Source organism: Cupressus sempervirens, chromosome 9 (genome assembly GCF_028749045.1).
Source record: "Cupressus sempervirens isolate cs-2001-9-10 chromosome 9, ASM2874904v1, whole genome shotgun sequence".
In the NCBI taxonomy this organism is placed as follows: Eukaryota; Viridiplantae; Streptophyta; class Pinopsida; order Cupressales; family Cupressaceae; genus Cupressus; species Cupressus sempervirens.
Window position 1 is genome coordinate 318,382,902 of NC_143126.1, and position 23,156 is coordinate 318,406,057.

At 35.6% G+C, this 23,156-nt stretch overlaps 1 protein-coding gene across 3 annotated transcripts in view; it reads right to left on the reverse strand.

Moving 5' to 3' along the window:
* The window catches only part of LOC149538656 (synaptotagmin-5-like), a 318,251-nt gene that overhangs the window by 147,728 nt on the left and 147,367 nt on the right, over positions 1-23,156 (reverse strand). For all 3 annotated transcript variants that reach the window (XR_016356085.1, XM_089799985.1, XM_089799984.1), the window contains 3 exons: positions 5,095-5,215; positions 4,797-4,918; positions 4,594-4,695 (listed from right to left, as the gene is read on the reverse strand). Coding sequence is in view for 2 of the 3 variants with exons in the window: in XM_089799985.1 (XP_089656111.1) it covers positions 4,594-4,695; positions 4,797-4,918; positions 5,095-5,215 (345 nt within the window). In the remaining variant the exon portion in view is untranslated. The remainder of the gene's footprint in view (positions 1-4,593; positions 4,696-4,796; positions 4,919-5,094; positions 5,216-23,156) is intronic.

The window sequence follows — 23,156 nt, forward strand, 5'->3', positions numbered from 1 at the left end:
ATTTTCCCAAATAAAGAAACTTGCAAGCTACTTTATGATATCAATTAATTTGCTTAATAACTCAACATAGCATTTTTTTTTTGTCAAATACTTGGCACACATACTACAATTTATAGGAAAATCTGAAACTTGTTATTTGCTAATTAAATATTTATTTTTGCCATGTAAATGTGCTCATGCAATTGTTTAATATGCTGCGACAAATATCAGTCTCGTATTCAACAACTACAATGCAAAAGTATAAAAATTTGACAGAAGAAACCTGGAATTAGTTGTTGTAGTATTTTTGCAAATGTAGTTGGCAGCCTTCCAAACCCCTAAATCAGCAAGAATAAACAATAAACTTGTTGCAAATACTGTTCTCGCACTGTAGCAAATTCACTATCCATGCGCACTGTAGCAACCACTATTCACGCACACTGTAGCAAAACACTATTCATCCGCACTGTAGCAAAACACTATTCACGCGCACTGTAGCAAAACACTATTCATCCATACTGTAGCAAAACACTAGATGAAACCCAGTGTGTTTGGAAACACCGTTAATCCTCCTGACTGTGTCTTTCAACAGCGAAGAGAATGCTAGCAAAGAGGGATTTCGTCCTCCAAGCCCGATAATCAGATATCCAGCAACATAACATTAATCTTCATCCAAGCATACTAAAAAGAAGCTCTTCCATTTCTTTTATAGTGTTCTCACAAGAGCTCAATCCTTCGTTCTCTCAATGTGGGATAAAACATAACTCCCTTTATGTAACTTATGTCTCCAATGTGTTATAAAATAAAGGGGACTCTTTTAATTTAAATATTTCCCACAAACTATAGTCTATGCATTAATAAAGTTAAATATTTAAATTTAACTTTATAAAATAGCTTTATCAATGCATAACAAATCGTATCAATGATAAACAAGTCTTCTTGCCGATTTTAAACAATTACCATCGACATACCGCTGCCACTGGATGTCCGAACATGTCCAAGATGACTTACTATAAATAGTAAGTATGCCCAAAGTTGCCTCAAAACCCCTCAGAAAGACCTACAACTGAAACTATCTAGGCCAAATGGCCTCTAAGTCCCTCTAATGTCCTGGTTAGCCTACGAGACCGTGGGAAAATAGGCTAACGACAACATCATGCTATGAATGCTAAAAAGGGGACATTACATCAAATAATTAAGGGGCCAAATAAAATATAACAATAGCCTAATAAAGTAATAGCAACTTCATGTATTAATTTGGCCCCACAATTATCTCCATTTCATCGGTTCAAAATCTAAAGATTTACCTTACGCTCCAACACCACTATTAATCTCCTACAAATTGTTATTCCAATGGAGAAATATGTAGACCAATAAGAATGATTGGCAGGAATTGTATTAAGATATTTTCTCTTATTTCCAAAGTTTCTCACTAAGCATATAAAGTTCAGAGATATCAGCAGGAATTGTACTAAGATATTTTCTCTTATTTCCAAAGTTTCTCACTGGGCATATAAAATTCAGAGATATCAAGTTCTTCAATATACCTTATTCTTTATTCTAGAAACAGTAACTTCTTACAAATATGTTTTTGGTATGCAAACTTTGCAATATCAGCTAGATGTAGACTCCATTGCGAATCTACCATTTTGAAGAACCAAGCTTCCATCAAAATCCACTATCAAATTCCTGAAGGTTTTTGTCTCCAAAAATTTTGCGTTAATGTCAATGCATCAACAATTTTATCAAATTCAATAAAACATTTTAACCTTCAAAAACCTAAAGAGATCAATGAGGCTCCACTATCATCTACCCCTGCTCTCCCTAGATCATATACACTCTAATAGCATGTTGAATTTTCATATCAGAATTGAAGATAAACAACAAACAAAAAAATGAACAAAAGACACAACAAATTATCCTAAAAAAACCCTCCAGCTTGAGCAGAGAAATCTCAGCCACATAAGAATCATTTTATTAATGAAAGAGAAATAAACAAATTCACAATATGCCTAAAACTAGGTCTGAACAAAAGCAATAATCATCCTCCCTATGGTTGATAGATAATAAATGAAATACCCCTTTGATACAATCACTCAATAAAGAATATCAATCTATATCAGCAAATTCTTTGTTGAAGAATACAAAACATTGCCTTGACCCTTCATTGTCTTGACTCTCCAATGTCTTGTACTTTCAAATTGAGGACCCTTTGATGTCTATAATAAAAAAATAGACAAGACTTTGGCCTATTATCAATCAAATTTGCTAAAATTTGTAATCTCTTCTCAAATTATATTATATGTTTTTACCATTATAAGAATATATAAAAATTATAATACTATTAAATAAAATAAGTGAAAATAAATTAAATTTTTATTACAATTACTTTAGTATGATAAAAATATATGCTTTTCCTATTATAACATTATAATACTATTAAATAAACTAAATTTAAATTAAATAAGATTTTTAGGGAAAATCATTATTAAATATGACTTTTATCAATTTATGAGTTGCCCATTGACATTGCTTTTAATTTTTCCTCCCCTAAAAGATAGATTGTAAACACACAACCTCCCATAACTATTTTCCAAACTTCAAATAACTCATTTACCGCAGAAAGCCAAGTGTGCACATATCTCCATGCATATTTTCTTTCAATTCCAAATATCTCAAATAAGATTACAAAACAGATCATCAGAATGTAAATTATGTGTACAAGGATATTAAACAGCCTTTCCTAGTTTCCAAATCAGATAAAAGAAAACACAACCTTTAGCGATATAAGGCAAAAAGCCCACAAAATATTGCCTACTACATTTCAACTGCAATCCGATGTATTAGGAAAAGTAAAATATGCAAACAAACAATTCCATTGACATCTACAGCTGTCAAAAATTGTACTTGACACTGCCAGCCTGACACATATTTTTAAAATGGTATGTTTTACTTAGGCTGCAAATAAATTTAGGAACAGCTTTGGTACCTTCATAAAAGCAACCTCACAAACCACAGTTGCCTTCTCCGCCAAATGCCATTTTTTACCCTTTTTTTATGAACGTCAACTTTTCTTTGTCCAGTGGCCGTATTTTGTCGGATTTCCAACTGCCAGGTGAGACATCATGATATTCCGTCGGTATGTTACGGTATAACTAGCCTATTCGCTAATAAGATAAAATAAAAATATATATTATTTATATATTTCAAATAAGATATCTCATGAAGCTATATCTTCAACATCATGTATGCTCATTGTAAAATCCCCCTTCCAGCAATAGAATTTAATATTGAACCATGAAAGAATTAAAATATCAAACAAATAAGTAATTGAGTAATTAATAAAATGTAAAATATATGTAATTCCTTACATAATATATTTAATATTTTCATTATAAAATTGTAATATATAATCATTAATATTAAATTATTAATATTAATAATTTAATATTGTAACATACAATTATTAAAAATACTCCAAGGATTAATATTATAATATACATATTAATATTTAATATTTAGATTTTAATACCAATCACATGAGTGGTAGTTGGTAGTGTAAGAAAATAGGAAGTGATTACTATTTATAAACTGTCAGATGGGAGAGACACATCTCATTCCAAAAGGCATCAATTCTGATATATATTGGGACCAATTCTCATTCCAAAATCAACATGGACTTCACTTGCTTATTCCCCTTTCTCATCGCCACTTACTAAAGTGGTACATCCCCAATATATAAGAATATCAGTATGTGAAAAGAACGTTAGGAATCAATCAGGATTCTCCTCTTCATATTATGGCTGAAATAAAGGTCCATGACCAGCATTATAAAGATCGTTGGGTTCTAAAATATATTAGGCAGTATAAAATACAAAAACATTCAAGTGTGCTCAACTATCAACAAACCCTTCGTCCGAAGATCCAACCTTCTATAACCTTTTTAGAACTTTATTAGGAGAAATGATTTTTTCTTTTTGTCATTGTTTTTCAAAATTTCTTTTCTTTTTTATTGGTTTTTTTCTTTAAAAAACCTATTTTTTTCTTCTTCATTTAGTTTTTTAATTACAAAACATTGTTTCATTGTTTTTCTCTTTTGCATTTTTTCAAGACAAAACTTTCTACTTTTTTATTTTCCTAACTAGCTTCAACCTCCAAAACCCATTTGATCTATAAGCTATGTAAGGCAGCCAGATTGAGGAGCAATTCCTTCTGAAAAATGAGATCACTTACCAATAACATATAAATTGGGTCAACTGCCAGAGGGGAATGTTATATTAAAACACCCAAAAGTGATAAAATAATATCAAAAAAATATGGAAAAAAATGGGCCATCCAACTAAAGGGAATGTTTTGGGAAAATGCCCAAGAGTGTTCAAGTAATGTCCAAAAAAATATCAACAAGAAATGAAGTTCACCTTGAGGCTAGAATTGTATGAACAAGTTTAAGAATGTTGGAATGGATAAAAAAGGATATATTATGAATTCTCTCATTACAATTCTTGATATAAACTCAGCAAATATTCACATCACAATGTTCCAATATAAAAATCTATCTTCATACGTAGAAACTTTAAATTTGCATAATTATACTAGAAATTAGAACAAACATACATCTTCTGAAAGGGAGACAGTCACTGCCCCAAATCCAGGTAGCTCTTCTTTCAAAGGCTTAAACACCAATTTTAATATACCAGCAATAAACACGTCATTTATCTGAAACAAACAAAGAAAAAGAAAATTATTCAAACAATATGTTGTATAAGGGGGAAAATAGATATGTTTTTGCAAACAGAAAATATCTTTAGGATACATACTCTTAAGACAAAATCAGGTCCATTTGTTTTTACAGTGACTAAGACCTCTTCTTTCTCACATTGCAACCTAAACATAGCTTCCAATACCACCTCATCATCACTGCCTTTTAAGACTCTTACACCTGCTCAAATCCAATCATTAAAGAAAATTGTGACACAAGCATGAAAATAGAACAAAACAATTGCTACAATTTTATCTCGTATACATTAGGCTCTCATATTTTGAATTCCACATTCGTTAATAAAAGGTACAGTTCAAGCAGTAAGGATAAAGAAATAATGTGCACTTGAGAAAAACCTCCAAATTGAGGACTTCTTTCCCCCAACTCAAGAGACTTTACAGATAGTTTCTCAATTAGACCCATCTTGTAGTCATCAAGAATGAGTTGCAACTGATCCTTCAATAAATATGACATTGGCTGCATTGCAAATGAAAATATGTATATCAAAAACATATAAAAATGACACAACAATAATACATTTATTTCATGAAACTTAATATTTGTGTTCTTCCTCTTTCCTCAATTTTGGTGCAATGACCATTCTATATCATAGCAAAGAAAAAATGAATTCATGAAAAAATAAAAGTCTAGGCCACATGCAAAGAAAACGAATTCAAGAAGAAAAAAAGTGTAGGCCAAAAGCAGAATTAGGGAGAGTAATGTCCCCAATTTTCATCACTCCAGCATTTTAGTTTACTCAAGCTTTCTAGTTGGGCGCCAACCTCATCAACAGGATGTTTTGTTGTTAGCTGTCAGCCCAGCCGGTCTTCAAGACTTCTTTGACACTTCTGAAGTGAACTACAACTTCTGATGTGTTCTCCAGAACTTTTTGAGTGTCTATTTATAGAATACCCTGCACTCGATCCCGATTTTTAATTTTCATTATCAGTATCATTCTAGTATAGAACTTCAGATTTTGATTCTGATGTTGTTTGGTGACTATCACACCTCGTTTGAATTATTAAGCTTTAATTTAGTTATTTCACTAAGCTTGCTTAAATTATATAAAATAATTTTGAAAGCAACTTAATGTAAGAGCTCATTGGAAATGCAATTATATGTTTTGAATCATGGACACATGAAAAAGGGGCCTTGCATATCAAACATGATTATTTTTATATAAAAGGTGTCATTCAGGGGAAAAAGTGATTATTTTAATTATTATGTGACTCTAAATTGTGACTTCTGGAAAGTTCCCGCAAGGATTATAAAAGGAGGTTGAGGGGTCTCATTTGAAGAATTCTAAAGATTGTTTGTTTCTCTTTCTTGAATATTTCTTTCCATGGAAAAATTCCTTCTAATGGGATGAATGCCTCAATGGTTTGTTTCCTAATAGACAAAAATCCATGTGCTAAAAAGGATTCAAGTACAATTGAGGTTTTCTGATTTTGTGAACTCTTGCAAGTAGGACACAGTGAAGGAGCATTGTGGAAGCTAAAGGGGTTCCCAAGAAACAGAGAGTATGGAGATCATGATTGGAAAAGGAATTGCAAGTAGGACAAAGTGACGGAGCATTGTGGAAGCTAAAGGAGTTCCCAAGAAACAGAGTGCATGGATGTCATGATTGGAAAATGAATATTCATAAGGTTTTAATATAATGACATCTCATATTTTTTGGGCATGAGATTCTAATTCGCTGGTTTGTAAGGTTTGAATTTCTGGGTAACGAATATCCTTTATCTGTGGAGCAATTGACATTGTCTTTGTTATTGGGTAAATTACTCTCTTATTGCTTGCAAATGATATAATTTCTCGGTAAGGAAGCTTACAATAGGAACGAGGACTACACAATATACCGTAACTCTTTAGACATATCAAACAAATACCATCTTGCAAGCCATCCATATACAAAAAGTCATTTTTTCATCGTTTAAATCATGAGTAGCAAGTCATATCAATCATGTAGTTCAAGCTATAATGATGAGATAGTGTAAATGTGAGAAATTGAAACAATTCGGTTTATATCCCCACATGGGGCATTTCAGTGGTATCAAAGCATAATCCTACCATCTTGCAAGGTAGGAGATCTACAAAAAAACATTCACCATGAAAGATTAATTTTGCAACAAAATTGGAGAACTTGAGAAAAGATATAAGAGCAAGTGTCAATTGTCAAACATCGTGTAAGGCCTTTATGCAACTCAAGAGAAGAGGTAGTCTTAAAATGTTATTCTTTGTATTGCAATGAGTTGACTTTGGTAAAAGCAAAAACATTTTCTATATTTGCAAGTTAAAGTCTGACATTCACTCCAAGTAATTGGGTTCATTCATAAGTTTCCAATTGTTGTGCTTATCCATCTTCTTTTAGAAAGTCTCTATTCAAATTTCATAGCACCTTCTCAGCAATTTGACAATACAATACACATGTTTTAGTGAGGGAAATTTAGACTCAGAAATCAGATTTCAAACAATAGTTTGCTAAATGTTCAATGAAATGGAAAACAAGAAAATGACTAAACTTAGTCCAATTTTAGCAAGAGAACAAAATCTATAATGTCCCCTTTTTAGCATAACCATGATAGTGGATGGATTTAGTCTATTATTGGGTCCTTGTAGGCTAATACTGGTGATTAGACCCTGTTGAGGGTTATGGGTCCATTTGGTGAGACTTGTTGCTTATAGTAAGTTAATGGATGGTTTTGATGAGCTCAAATGAGTTAAGGAGTTGAATGATGCTCTTGGTTTTTATTTTTGGCTTATGGTTTAGGATCGAAGAATCTTGGAGGGAGCATCTATTTTTAGTAAGTCCCCCATCAAATTCATTCATCATCTTTCTTCATTAGAATCACTCATGTGCTATCAAATTTCAATTTTGATGCTTCTTCTGTTATTTTTGCAAGACGGGTGAATTATGATTATTATTTAATTAAATGTGTTGAGGTTTCTATTTTTGTTGGTATTGTATATTGGCCACCTTAGTGTCGTAGCTCATTGGAACTGAATTTTATCTTGGTTATCTCTAAAAGTTGCACCCTGACTAATTGGAACTGAGTTTTATCTTGGTTATCTCTAAAAGTTGCACCCTGACTAAGTCCTAAAACTCAATCACTCTGAGAAACATGGAAATATTCTTGGGTTTGCAGGTTATCCAAAAAAGGAGTATATCTCCAGATTCTAGGCCGGTTCCTATATGATACTTCACCTAAGATCGATGCAGGAATGTAAAATACCTAGCTGGAAAAGGGTAAGACTATCTTGTTTCCATACTAAAACTAGAAATATGTTCTATTTCATGGCCCTGGCTGCTATTTTTCTATTTAATCTTTTCAAATTTAACATCTTTGAAAATTTTGTTTTTACTTGCCTAGATCTTGCTTCCTTCTTTCGAAAATTTGGGCACAACTTCTATCTTAAAAGAAACATACACAGTTGTTGTGTATGCATTTTTATAAACTTGAACAAGATAAATTTTGTTGTTGCTGCAAGTCTATAACTTGTATGAATGATACAAAACTCTTAATGAGTTCTTTCCTTCTACAAATTCTAGCATTCTGAAAGAATGGCTCTATTGGAAAAGACTTCCGAATCTTCAATCTATTATTGAACAACTAGATGGGCTAGAAAAAATCAAGGAACAACAAATTGAAATGGCCACAATACACTCCTTTGATTGTTGAAAGTGAACAGAAGGTGAAATCATGGGCCTCTATCTGTACTAACACAGATACTACTGCACCCCGACTGAGCTTGGATAAGATTGTACAGGGAAAGATCGATGATGAGCATGTATGTCGTGCATGTGAGCTCAACTTGCGTGTTCAATGTCTCTCACCCACCGCTGACCCTATTGCTGCAAGACATTCTTTCCTCTCTGACCAGCTCGGTATATCAAATGTCACTTTAGATAAGCATTGGTTTGGTACAAGAGATACTCTTTTCCTCAGGTTTTTCTCTTTTTCTGATACACTTTGTGTCCTTAGAGTGAAGAGAAAATTGTTCTCTCTCCCCTCTAAAATTTATCTTGATGAAGATCTCATGAAGGCACAAGTTACAAAGCTGAAACATAAACACGGAATTGTGGCAAATGCTAGGCGAGCTAGAAAGTGGGTTGTTACTAGGAATCTTAGAGCAATGGTTCGTGAATCTCCTCCTACTAGGTGGGTAGCGAGGATGACCTCCAAAACCACATGACGGTTTTGGCAACAGTCTGACAAGAGAATATCCCCTTTGCTTCTTGTCAACTGTTGGAATGGCAATGGCTCTTTATGGTCATTGCCTAGTCTCTTTCATGATGCGGTGGGGTCCACCGATATTTTGGCCATTACTGAGACTCGCAAGAGTCTCATGCACCCTCTTCATGGATACCTTGGTTACGAGTGGCTATCAATTTGCAGAGATGAGGTTCGTACTTTTGGTGGGGTCCGTGGGTCCAGAGGTGTTGCTTGTTTGATTAGAGATGATGTTTTTAGGTTTACATCAATGGTTCACTCTACTGCCTTTGTCAAATTCATGTGGGTCCGTATTAGGCATCATAATCATTGACATAGGGACATCTTTCTTGCTATATGCTATTTTCCACTGACCTCTTCTCCATATGCCATTAATGATGCTGAGGGTGGGGATCCTTTTAGTGACCTTCAATAGAGTATCTCACTATTTACTACCTTGGGTGATATCATTATTCTTGGGGACTTCAACACTCGCACCGAGAACCTCTACCCTCATATACATGACCGTGGCTCTGATTCAATCTGCACTTCTGAGATAGATCTGACTAGTATGGGACTTCAGCGTACCTCAGATGATGCCTTTGGACCTCTCTCTTGCTATGGTCGTCACCTCCTCCACCTATGTGAGTCTTCTGGTTTGTTGATTCTAAACAGTTTATCCTTCTTCTCGAGCTCTGATCTCTTTACCTACTGGCCAACTGTGGTGGTGCAAGTGTTGTGGACTTGTCATCAACTCTTCTTCCTTCATTCCCTCCATTTACTGTTTTACCATTTCTTGCCTTCCCTTTGCTAACCATGCTCTTCTTAGCATTGCTATCCGCTTTTCTTCACGTCTCTTCCCTTCTTTTCAGCCCTCTCCCATCTCGTTAGACACTGCCTACACCCATACTCGCTTTTGCTATTCCGAGGATGATGGTGAGATTTTTTCTTGCCATCTTAAGAGACTTCTGACATCGGCTAGTTTTAGTAATTCGCATGTGGCCTTTGCCATGTTTGATTTACTTCTGCCATGCGAGAGTTTGCTCTCCTTTCTATTTGGTGCAGGAGCACCCACATAAAGTATTTAGGTCAAGTTTTATCCATGTGCCGACTCAAGAAATTTATTTCGATTTTGTCATTAGGATAAGATCTTTTCTTGGAATTTGTTCAGACCCTTGTGGGGTCATTCTTCCCTATTCTATATTAATCTAGAATGTTCCATAAACTATCATAGAAAGTATAAATAGAGTTTTTAGGTTTAGGTTTAGGTCAAGTTTTTGGAGAACAAAGTTTTTGGATATGAAGTTACAGGGAGAAGAAATCTGTAGGAGAACAAATGTATTTACTGTTCATTTGAAAAATTAATTAAGAAGAAATTTTAATATATATTTCTTGTTGGTGCTGGTTCCTTTTTGATATTGCTTCCATTGAATTTATCTCTGCATCACTATTCCTCACTGCTCTCCTCCCTCTCTCATGGTCTAAGCGTCGGAATACTTGTACTATGAATAAATGGTTTGATGCCGACTGTAAAGCTTTTCATCACTCTGTTCGCTCTGATTTTGAGACTCACTCCACTATCTTCGCCCACCTGCATTTATCTTATCTCCGTTTTACGCTTCTTTCACTTCTTCTCAGTGCAAATCCATTTGCTCCATGCTTATCCATAATCCCCAAAATTTTTGCCGTACCTTTTCCCTCGATGTCCCCCCCGCACTCCATCCTTGACTTCCACTCATTGATCTCCCACACCATTACACTTTACAACATTCTGGGTCAGCCATCACTTCATTCCATTCCACCTCCTTACTGCCATCTGTTGACCCCCTCCAATATCTTTGAGGCTATTAGATCCATGAGATGCAATAAAGTTGTGGACGAGGATGGTTTCCAGGCAAAACTTTTCAAACTTGGTACTTCAATCCTTGGATCCTACCTTCCTACACTCTTTAATAGAGTGGTTTGTACTAGGTTTCCTGAGACCTAGTCATGGCATGTGATTTATCCTATCCATAAATTTGGGCCTACTTCGAACCCAGGTAACTACAAGACTATCATGATCAGGCATATTTTTGCCAAACTTTATGTCACTAGTCTAAAAACCATGTTATCTAGAGAGCTTGACAAGAGAGGTTGTAGGGCTAAAGGGTAGGCCGGTTTTTGCATTGACTATCAGACTATGGATCACATCTTCACGATGAGGGCTATTATTGAGGAGGCTAGGCATCACTCTGAGAAAGTCTACTATTGTTTTGTGGATTTCCGTAAGGCTTTTATGTTACTAGGATGGCCTTATTTCAAAGACTTAGAGAGATTGGAATCTCTGATATGTTGTTGACTGTTCTTATGAGACTATATGAGAGGGTGACTGGTAGGCTCAAGACTCCAGAGGAATTTTTTGTTCCGATTCAGAGCACCATTGGAGTGAAGCAAGGTTGCCCTCTTTCTCCTACTCTGTTCAGATCGTATATTGACAAGCTCGATGATTTCCTTGTGAACTCCTTGCATCCTGGTGATGAGTGCTATTTGCATCAAGTTTTGATCTCCATGCTCCTTTTTGCTGATGATGTTGTTCTCTTGGCCTCTTCTCCTGACAGTTTATAGTGACTCCTTGATGATCTGGCTACTTTTTGTGATCAGCAACAACTTAAGGTCAATCTAGCTAAGACTCATGTTATGATCTGTAATGTCTCCTGTCTGAAAGTACTTTAGAATAGGAGACACCTTTAATAATTCCTTATCCTTATTCTGAATTAGAATCTTTATTTCCACTGTCAACTTCTAAATACTAGTGATATATCAAATTTCCAATATTTATACTCCTCAAATGTAATCAATAGTATGTGATCTCAATGAATTGGCCATTCAATATAATTATAGCTTTTTGGTGTTAGGTATGATAGAAAGGATATAAAAGATAAGTTCCTCCTATAATCACTTTTTATATTTATAGCCCTATATTGATTCTCAAATAAGTTAGATCTTTAACTTGACTAATTTTCAATAGATTTAAATGGGATAATTCGGAATCAAACCTTAATTAATGTTTGATGTTGTAAACAATCATCTGATATATTATGCTAAAGTTTATATCCTCTTCTTCTATTATATTCTCAGATTCTCTTCTATCTGATAATTTCCGATTATGAACTCTTCTTGATAGTTGTCACAAGTAGTCGTCTCCTACTCTTGTTTTCTTAATGTTTATGTTGATTCCTGAAATCGGCATCTCATGTCAAGATGACTTTGTTGTATATAGAGTATTGCCCTTTGTCTCCACTCTTCTTCTCTTTGGTGCAAATATCATTTCCTGTGCTTATCGTTCTCTTATCATCTACTATCAATATTATATAACAACTTGGTATTCCATGTTGTTCATAAATGCCAAATATATCCTGCAATCTCTTACATTTGTAATTGTCTTTTCCTTTGGTTTCTCCCAATTTCTCTCTTTGTCATATATATTGGTTGACATTGTTCACTACTGATTTTGATTCCATCTTATATTACTCTATGTACACAATATTCTACTTCATTACTGACTTTTCCTTTATGCTATCTCTCAAATTGATAGTTTAATCAACTCTGTACCATCCTTATCACCATTTGGATAGTCTTATTATCTCAGACTTCAGTAGAATCGAACCACCCTTATCTTTATTTCAATTACGCCTCTATTATCTACTAATGAAATTTCTTCTCTGAATATTTGCCAATCTCCAATCATTTTTAGGATTAGCGATGGTAGTTGATTCATGAGCTCCACATGAACTTGGTTTCCTTATTATGAATCGAATAACTTATCTATTCGTCATTGAACTTTGTCCCTAGAGAATACCTCTCTTATCTCTCTTATCGCCGCTAAAGATATCACTTGATTTATTAATTTCTAGGTTTTGTATTCTTGACCATTCAATTGCCTGAGTCTTAGGTATCCAGCTTGGCTGTGTAATAATTTCTAATATTGTGATTTTCCATATCTCCCCGATTCTAAAGGTCCCTTCTGATGCAACGGTTGGCTTGTTTCCAATGGTGATAGTATAAGATGTTTATCCATTGACTTATTTATTCTTTATGTACATTTCTAACTAGATCTCTATAAACTAGTACAAATACTTTTTCCCCAATATTATTTTGAGGTTATGGATATTGATATATGTCTCTTCCATTGGTTCTTTGTATCCTTTGATATCCTTGTATAAATATATACCGTTCTATCAACCTCTGATTGTATGCTTTGTCTGGTCAAATCATCTGTGATTCCTTCTTCATATCCTAGTGATATCAAGTGCCACATTATCCACCACTCAAGATGGTTACCCAAACAAACAAGCTCCAGCTCCATCGATGTTACTATATTCAAAGTGGTTGCTATTTGGTATGGTAATAGAATTCAGTATGCTCCATTGTCTTTAAATTATGATTCGTCAGTATGCTTCATGCATTCTAGTATGATTTATTTGTCTTCTTTACTGTTCAAACATCTTCTCTTGGCCATTGATATTGGGAGGGGTTTTAAGGAGTCTGCCAGAATAAAATAGTATATGTTAGAATATTCCCCATTATTATCTTGTTTGGTTTGCCTTATATCTCGTGCGATGGGAGTGGTTGTGATCCTTGAGACATGTCTCTTCTCTTTGTTCACACTTCTTCATAGCCGTCATTGATTATTTCTAAACGCTCTATAATATCTATAATTTGGAAAATATTGGGTTTCTGTCATGATTATCATGTGTGCAATCAACAACAGTTGTCATAAGTTCCTCCTTGTATTATTATTTGCTATCGACTTGAAGGGATGATAGATCGATTCTATTAATTACGTTATTTAGATATTTCCAATGTATTATGAAGTCAACTCTATTGATAATTACTGATTTATTATTATCAATTGATAGAGTTTGATGGTGAATATGCTTGATGGTGTTATTAAATATTTGATCTTTATTCATTATTTATTAATTGAATCAATATTCAATTTAGAGATAAATATTATGATATCTTAGTGCTTTATTATTATTATTATTAGATTCTCTTTTGTTTAATCATAAAATAACTTTATTATTAAAATTAATTTTGGAAATGGGAACATTACATTATCTTTAACTGCTTAAAGACCTCTCATCTTCATTTCTTTTTCCAGGGACAAGATATTGAGATCACTTCTTCTTACATGTATCTTGGGGTAAAGTTTGGAGACACCACTTCAGTTTGAGACAGACTATTTAGTTCAGAATTAGTAAGGGCATGGAGTCTCTAGCCATGATTGAGAGACAGTGTTTCAGACATCATTTTCAGAACATTTCGTCCAAGCTGTCCCTTTTGGACTCCTTGGTCTGACCAACCGTTCTTTACGGCTCGATGGTCTAGGGGACTTCTCTTCTTGCTTTTGATTGGGCCTCTATTGAGTGTGTTCAGACAATGCTTTTATGATGCATCATTAGGTGTCACAGACTCACCCCCCACAGCATTGTCTTAGTTGAGTTTGGTGCTCATCCTTTCAGACTTGTGGCCAATTTTTACTTGATCTGGCTTCTCCATCAGCTTCGTGGATTTATCGATTCTGAGGTTGACCATCACAGATACTCTCATCTGGCATACTATTCTTCTATCCAAATTATGAGATCCGACACTAGCACTGGATCTTGCTATTGGTATGCCTAGGCCACCTCTCTGTTGGGTTTGATCGAGATTGACATTGTTCGTCTTCCTCCATACCAGTTCTCGTTGGATGCTCCTGCTCATCTGCTCCCCTCATGCCAGGAGTTGATCAAGTATGTCAGATAGGATATTGATAGACAGTACATTATCACTACCTGGAGTAATCCTCCTGGTGGATTACGTCCTAAGATGGCCTTTCATGCAGAGCATTTTCTTGAGATTCAGAATGGTATTATTAAGTGTCCTTATCTTTATCGGTGCTGGTGTCACGCCCTATGATTCTCTTTGGGCTCCTTCAGAGATGGCTCTCATCGTCTTCGAGTCCAGACTGATCACCATATGGATAGAGAAGATCGGATTACTGTGGCAGAGGTTGAAGTTGAGACCCACTTCATATTCCATTGTCCTATCTACTACGAGATTAGAGGGAGATTTTATTGTTTATTTAGAGATTGTTTCTCTCTTTCAGAGTTCTTCAGCTATGTTGACTAGCAATGTCTTGCACTTTACCTTCAGGAGGCCACGCAGCTTCGTGAGCATACCTTGTAGTCAGTCACACCTCGGGGTCATACCTCTAACCAGCTCATCACCACCTTTTTCTCCCCCTTGTCTCCACCATGGGGTGTGAAAAGGCCATCCAACACCACTCCCTCCAGATCAGTCAAACATTGTACCAGTCTTTCCAGGCAGCAGCACTCCTCCAGCGATTCTCGGCGATGATCTATGACTTTGAATCGTCCACAGCTATATCCTTTTGTGACTGATTTCTTTGTACCAAGGAAGGATCCTTAGTCCTTACCTTGTGTTTCCCGGTCTTGTGTCTTGTTTTGCTTCTTCTCAATCACCATTTGGTGTTCTAGCTTTGGCTGGCTCTTTTGTTTGTATGCTCAATCCCATAAACCCTTGTGGTTATTTGTTGGACATTAATATTCTAATCTTATCTTATCTTATCTACTCTTGATATCTTTGAAAATAGTTGTCAAATAGATTCTAACGTATGCATTTGTCGCACCTATACTTTGACATGTAAAAGCTCATGTACATACTCGGTTCAAGCTGCAACCTACTTCATGAGACTCTTGGTGCTCCCTAAATGGCTGTAGCTTACCTTGACCGCTAAATTTTCTCTTGCTCGGTTCAATTCTGCACTTTAATTCTCTTCAAACTTAAGTCCTCAATCTATGTGACCTGATCATGTGCATTTAATTATTTCTTTGTATTGTTTTAGCACTGTCATTGCTTTTACTATCTTACTGAGGCTGTTATAGCAGCATCAAGATACAAATTTTCCTTTCATGATATTGATGATGATGTTGTTGTATCTCACAACAATGTTGTAACTTCCTTGAGGCCAGAAACTTGCTCTAGCTTCCTTGAGGCCAGAAACTTACTCTGTATCATTGTATTGCATTGATCATACTCACTGTTCTATATTGCAGTCTTTAATACATCTTTAGTCATTTGTTTGTTGTAGCATGCATTAATCCATATTGATTCATGAAACTTCACCTCTCTCATGTTGATTGCATTCAAATGTTATGGAAATTCACTGAATAAATGCTGATTGCTTTTAAGATTCAGATTTAAAATATTAACATGCTGAACTAACTCAAATTGTAAGACTTCAAATGAAATAAAAATATGCCCCTTAAAAAGATTCATTTGCACTCAATGCCAAAATTCAGTGTCCTCTGTTGTTTACTATTTTGAAGATATTACAGTCATTGTCTTTATCTCTGCGTTCATGTATCTTTTCCTTGACTCTTGTAGATAGCCTTATCACTTGCTATGTTGCTTCTTAAATGGCATCTATTTGATTGGCATAACAGTTGCGTCATAGATATCAAACTGATACTGACATTTGAAAATATTTTGGTACTTCCTTCCTGATGGCTAAATTTAGAAATAATATGTCCTACCTGTTGACAAACCTTGATATCTTCACATGTTCCTTTGAGTTTGAAACTGCTGCTCATTCATGACCACACTCTATTGCCCTTTGAAGTTCTGAAAAATAATATCTTCCTGTAGCAGCACAGCACATATCTTTTGTTTCATAGCAGCTCACGTACCTTTTTCATGATTTTTTGGTTATTATTGCTCTTAGTATTGATAAGGCAGCAGAGGTAATCATGATCACTCGTGCACTTATTATTTTGACTGCTTGATGCATGCTAATCCAGTTATCACTATTGATTTCATGCAATATTATCCATATTTGTTGTTGCCAAGGCACCACTGAATACTACTGAATACTGATGTAACACAAAGATGCACAAGGAACAAACTAGTTAGAAACAAAAAAGGACTTGAGTTTGGCAATGTGGATGCATGTGTGAGGCATGATGATGAGATAAGCTAGTCATTGCTTGGATCCATTGATCTAACCCTGTCCTTTCTTGTGATTGCAGGATTTGGCATTGGAATGTGGGAAAACAGAAGTAGCAAAGCATCAAGAGCGTACATGGTCAAAGTGAGCAGCAACATCACGAGTCATTCACACACTGACTGGACCCTATGACTCTTATGCCTTTTCTTTCTTATCACATATGTATTCATATTTTCAAACTCAAGATTTGAATTTGTTCTTTATATAGTTTCACAGCTTGTGAAACATTTGAACATATATGATCAATAAAGAATTACATTTTCAGAAAAAGCTTGTAAAAAACCAGTTTTATGTGATTCTCTTTCTTCCTGAAATGTAATGTCTCAGCAGTCTGGTTACATAAATTGGCAAAACACAAAAATGCACCTTTTTGATTGACATAATTATGGCTCTACCTAAATTCAGCCAGGGGTGAGAATTTAGGTAACATGCATATGAAACAATGACCTTGTGTGTCAGAATATCATGATACTGATGACAAGGTCATTTTTTGAGCTAAAGGGAGTTAATATATTGTATTATTAAAATATTATGACTTGTGATCACTCTTGTCGTTGAGTGTAAAGAAGAAGCCTTTGCATTAAAATGCTATTAATATAATGCCTTACAGTGATGAAATCATATCTCTTGTATTTTACATTTTTATTGAATTGAAAAAGCTTCAAGGGTTTCAACGTTGGAATTGGGGGAAGTCCAATTTCTCCATTGTGATTGCACTTTGAGCCGGTTTATTGCCAATGAATTGTGTTTGACTACTAAATTATATCTGCCATTAAATTGGTGTTGATGTATACCAATTTAATCTTATCTAGTCTGCATTTTTTAATCTGGAGTGAAGGCGTTCAAAGAAGAATTCTTACTGCTATAGCTGATGTGACCTGGAGTTGAGAGATAGCAATTTGGTGATTGAATTCTATGCAAAATATTGGTGACAGTTGGGGTCTACATTAGTTGCATCCATCCTGTTGTGGCAGCGTTAATTGTTACGGAGATTGGCATGGCTTCTTGTGAGCTGCATTTGGGGTTTAATAGAAGCCTTTTATCTGCTGGCAACTTCCTTTACCAAGGCTGCGCTTTGAATTTGGCGTGGGGAGTTTCACATTCAGCTGCAAACATTTCTCTTCTTAAAAGTCCAAGGTCAACTATATCTACCAAGTGCATTTGTAATTGAATTGCAAGAAGTGTTGCTTGTTAATTTTGCATAATGGAAGTTAGCCAATAAAGTGAATCTGAAATTTCAATTGATTGTATTTCCATCTTCCGAGCATTCTTACACATTTGAAAAAACAAAAAAGCATATATATTCAATGCATGTTATACATGTTAGAGAGGCAGTGTTGTGGCAATTGGACATTTTGGACATCCTGACTCCTAATTGGTGTGGAACGGCAGGATATTATGCATAGTTGAAAAGATGGATGGCCCTTTTGTTTATGGGACCCACAAAGAACATTCTCATGGATAGTTATGTTTCAAGGAGCTAGTTGGCATAATGGTGAGCTCCCACCATCATTTGACATTAGAGGTGTATATAATTTCAGCGAGAGTGAGGTTCTCACTTGGATTGAGGATTTTTTTTTTATACATGATAGAAACACGTGGCAGGTTGACATGAATGGTTATGCACGTGGGGTGATTTGGGATCCTGGCATTTAGGTGATTGGTGCATTGTGCATGATGAGTTGCTTCATAACTCTGAGTTTGGTAATGTTTATACCAATTAGAGCAGATTGGCCATCATTCTTGAGGCAGCTTTGGGATCCAAGTATTTGGTTTCAGAAAATACGTAAAGGCAGCTTGAGGGCAAGCAATCTCTAGGAAGGGAGGACTATAATGACCCCTTTCTAGCCCATCAATTCATGATGTGTTGTTAGCCCATTTTGCCTTGGTCTTGTGGGCTAACAAGGATTTTATAGGGAACAAAGAGAGATTTAGCCACGACAATTCCAGTTTCAAGCCAATAGGAGTGTCTCACCAAGTCCTTTCCAATGAACTATCACACATGATTATCCCAATATGATTGATTGGTAATTCTAATGCATGAAGATTAGATAATTTATTAATAAAGTAAATATTAAAATTAAACTACATATTATTATAAGCTACGTCACAAGGTACGAGTTCGAATTCAAATTTGCCTATACTTAAATTCGGATAAAATTTGACAACAAAAAAATTAGAAAACTAAAATAAATAAAAATTTGTCTTATATAAATTAGATTTTTTACATATAAATAATAAAGTAAAAAATAATATTATATTTTAATATATTAAGAAATTTGTTAATTTTATAAAATATTAAGTTTAAAATTTTAGTTTAAATAATATTAATATATAAATAATAGTTATCAAGCATATGGCTGTAAAATATTTATTTGAATAACTGCGAAGACATATCTTAACATACGTTATCAGACACATATATTGTAATGACCCTTACTATAAAGGCCACTAAAAACCCTCAATGCTGAACTGTGACAATCCGTCAAACACTTGGCATGCAACTAATTGTTTGTTTGAAATGTAGTGTTTCAGGGTTATAGTTGTTGAGCAACAAATCCACAAGGTGTAATTGATATAACTATACCAATATGCAATGAAATACAATTAACAATAACAGTACCAATAACAATATTCAGAGAATCTGATTATAATATGCTATTACGGACTGATTCAAATGACTGCATTCTGAAAAGTATAATGGACTGTTACAACTATGACCATTTCAGATTTCAATACAATGCACTATGGTAATGACAAGCCCTAACAGTATTCTTTAACTAGAACAATCCAATTGAAAATGATGAATAAAACAGTGACTGATTCAAGCAGATACTAGACTATTATGACAAGGACTGAACATATGCAATTTTATACTATCTTTTTTTGACATCCAATCAAACACCAAGAACCTGGAAATCGCTGTCTCTATTTGCTGACAAATGCATGATGTATTGGTGTCAGTTCTGCACCCCAAACAGCAGCTCTATTCCCTACCGTACAGCTCCCTGGTACAGGTCGTACAGTACGGCACTTGTACTGAAATTTATATAAGGTAATAGCTGCCGTAAATACCCCAAACAAGGATGCCTAGGGTTGTTTGATGATCTCCCAAAGGCATAAATTTAATCTCTGAATAGTTTGTGAGATATGAGCAAACTTGTGACCCAAGCCTTGGTACTGTACTGTCCTGTACGACCCTGCTATAAAATAATTTGCTTAATATTGGGTGCCAAAAATGGTATGTTCTGAAATGCCTAGGGTTAATATATAACCCCTCCAATGCATATATTCAAACTCCAATGAGATGTGAAGTAATGAGTGGAAATGTGAGTCCAGGCCCTGGCTTGAACTTCTCAGGAAATGCACTGAATGACCTCCAAATTTTGCTAAACTGATTCTCCAATGAGATGATGAATTCCAAACCCTTCCGCAATCAATTTCAAACCCTAAAAATCAATTCTCAGATTAATCCACCATGAAATGGCTAAATACCATCTCCAATGAGCAACCCTTCAGAAGATATTTCACTTCCTCAGTTATGCAAATCCAAGGGAGTTTTCATTCCCAAAGATCTAATGAAAATTTGCAAACCAAATGACTACAAATTGCTCCAATATGAATAGAAGTAGAATCCTCAAATTTGCCTGTCCAAATGGATGCCCCAGCCCTCAATTTATTAACTTTTCTAAGAAGTCACTACGAACTTCTAGAAACATCCTTTATATAATCTCATATAATGCACTATATTATAAAATAAATTTATAAAATAAAAGTGCAATCTCAACTCAAAATTATAACATGTAGGCCAACTCGACTGGATGTAGACTCAACTACAACTCTCCAAGAGCAATATACGACCAACTGATCAACAAGATGACTCTCTCTCCAAAATCATTTGCCTACAAGAGTCAATGATAGGCAAATCTACTGTAGAAATCATGTCGCTAGAAAGGGGACATGACAGTCCGCCCTTCTTGAAATTGCTTTCCCTCAAGCAATCTCAATGCTGGATGCTGCAAAATCGTTTCACTCTCCCAAGTAGCATCTTCAACAGGTAGATCTTGTTTAACGTATGGATTAATTAAGCAACGCACACAGAAATAGACACGAACACCGAACAGCAACAGCAGAACTCTTATTATTATTCGCATATACCAACAGTACATTATGCTCCGATATATCCTGATAATAAGATAATGATGATTACAATGCTTCCCGAAGGAGTTATAAATACTTTCCGAAGAACTTTCCTGAAGGTATCCGTTGGCCAGATACATTATGTCCGCTACAAACTATTTACCGTTAGCTACATAATAAGAACTTTCCCAAAAGGACCCGTCGGCTGATACACAATTTCCTTTCCGAAGGGACCCGTCGGCTGATACACAATTTCTTCCAACGACATCATCCCCCCCAAAAAGAAAAGTCGTCTCCTGACGACAACAAAACAAAACTCAAACAACAAATACAACAATATTGATTTGCCACATCACTTTCACATTCATCTCGTTGCATCTATAGCCTTGGCTAACAGAATACTGACTCCTCAAGCTGACCTTGATAGCCACCTATGCTGCTTTCTCTGCTTCCAACTCCTCGGTACCCTGAGCCAAGTGTTGTTGCACTGCCCCCAACTGGATGATCAGCTCCTCCCGAGCTCTCTATGCATCCACCAAGACAGCCTCACACCCAACACCTGCTCCCACTGCCTCTGGTAGACAGACACTCCATGCCTGCAGCAACTTCAACTCTTCTCAACTGGTCAGACTCCCACGACTGATATCCGCAACGACTGGGGGTCCAGGGGGCAACGCACTTCGCAACCCACACAGAAATGCATGGAACACACCATTTCTGCCGATTCTACACTCTTTCTGGCAATCGTTGATGCTTCCCCTTCCCTATGGCATCATCTGATACTCATTCTGAGCAACTTGATTCTGTTGTCGTCTTTTTTTTTTTTTTTTTTAGAAAACCTCCTGTCACCCTTCTATGATGAAATCCATCTGAAGGCGTCTTCACTATTTCAATCTTCTGGAAAAGCCGTATTGCAAAAATCGTACACCATTCTTCAAATGTTAAAACCGTACGGTATTCTTTCTTTACTGCGAAATCCGTATGGTATCAATAAAATCCGTACTCTGGCAATGAATTTTGTACTTTAACGATGGAAACCGTACGGTAGCAATGAAATTCGTACTTAAATAATGAAAATCCGTACGGTGGCAATGAAATCCGTACCTTAGCCAAATACATACTGGAAATCCGTACCGCTTAAAGTCCGTACAAGCATGAGAAAACCGTACACAAATCTGGAAAGCTTAACCGCACACCAAGGTTGAAATCCATACACTAAACTGAGAAGAAGAATCCGTACGGTGCAGTGCATGATTGACAAGAAGCTAATACCAAATCCGTATTCCATAGTGAACAAGCTTTGTCGCCAAAATCCGTACGGTAAAGTGATTGCCAAATTCCGTACGCTAACTTGCAATCCGTACATTGTAGTCTTTATTGCAATTTCTGTATGCCACTTTGCAAATGAACTTGAAACCTGTACGGTTAGTGACCATTAAAAGCCGTACGGTGACATCTATTAAAATCCGTACATTACTCATGTTTTAATAAAGACGTACGGTAAAAGCCGTACAACCTCTCAAAAATTAACTTTAAAAGACCGTACGAGCTAAAATCCGTACGGTGCATCAGCCTTCAGGAAACCGTACGGTGCATCAGCCTTCAGGAAACCGTACGGTGGACTTTCAAATTGATGTTACAATATGCAGCTCCTGAAACTCATACACTATCTTCAAATATTGAAACCCGTACACCAAAAGAAAATCGTACCTTTGCTAGAAATCCGTACATGAGAAAGCCGTACATCTCAAACTTTACAATCTGCAAAACCGTACACTTCCTTCAAAATCCGTACGGTGCTTACACCAGCTCCCAACTTAAAAACCGTACACCATCTCAAAAACCGTACAACTCAAAAACCAAGTGAAAACCGTACGGTGAGCATACAAAATCCGTACGGTGCTTTTCTTTAAATTTTTTTTTTTTTTTTTTTTTCAACAACAAAATATAGTCAATTTTCCCTTCGACCGTCGTCACCGTCAATCTGCAGTGACAGAGGGGTCTCCCAAAGACCATTTCC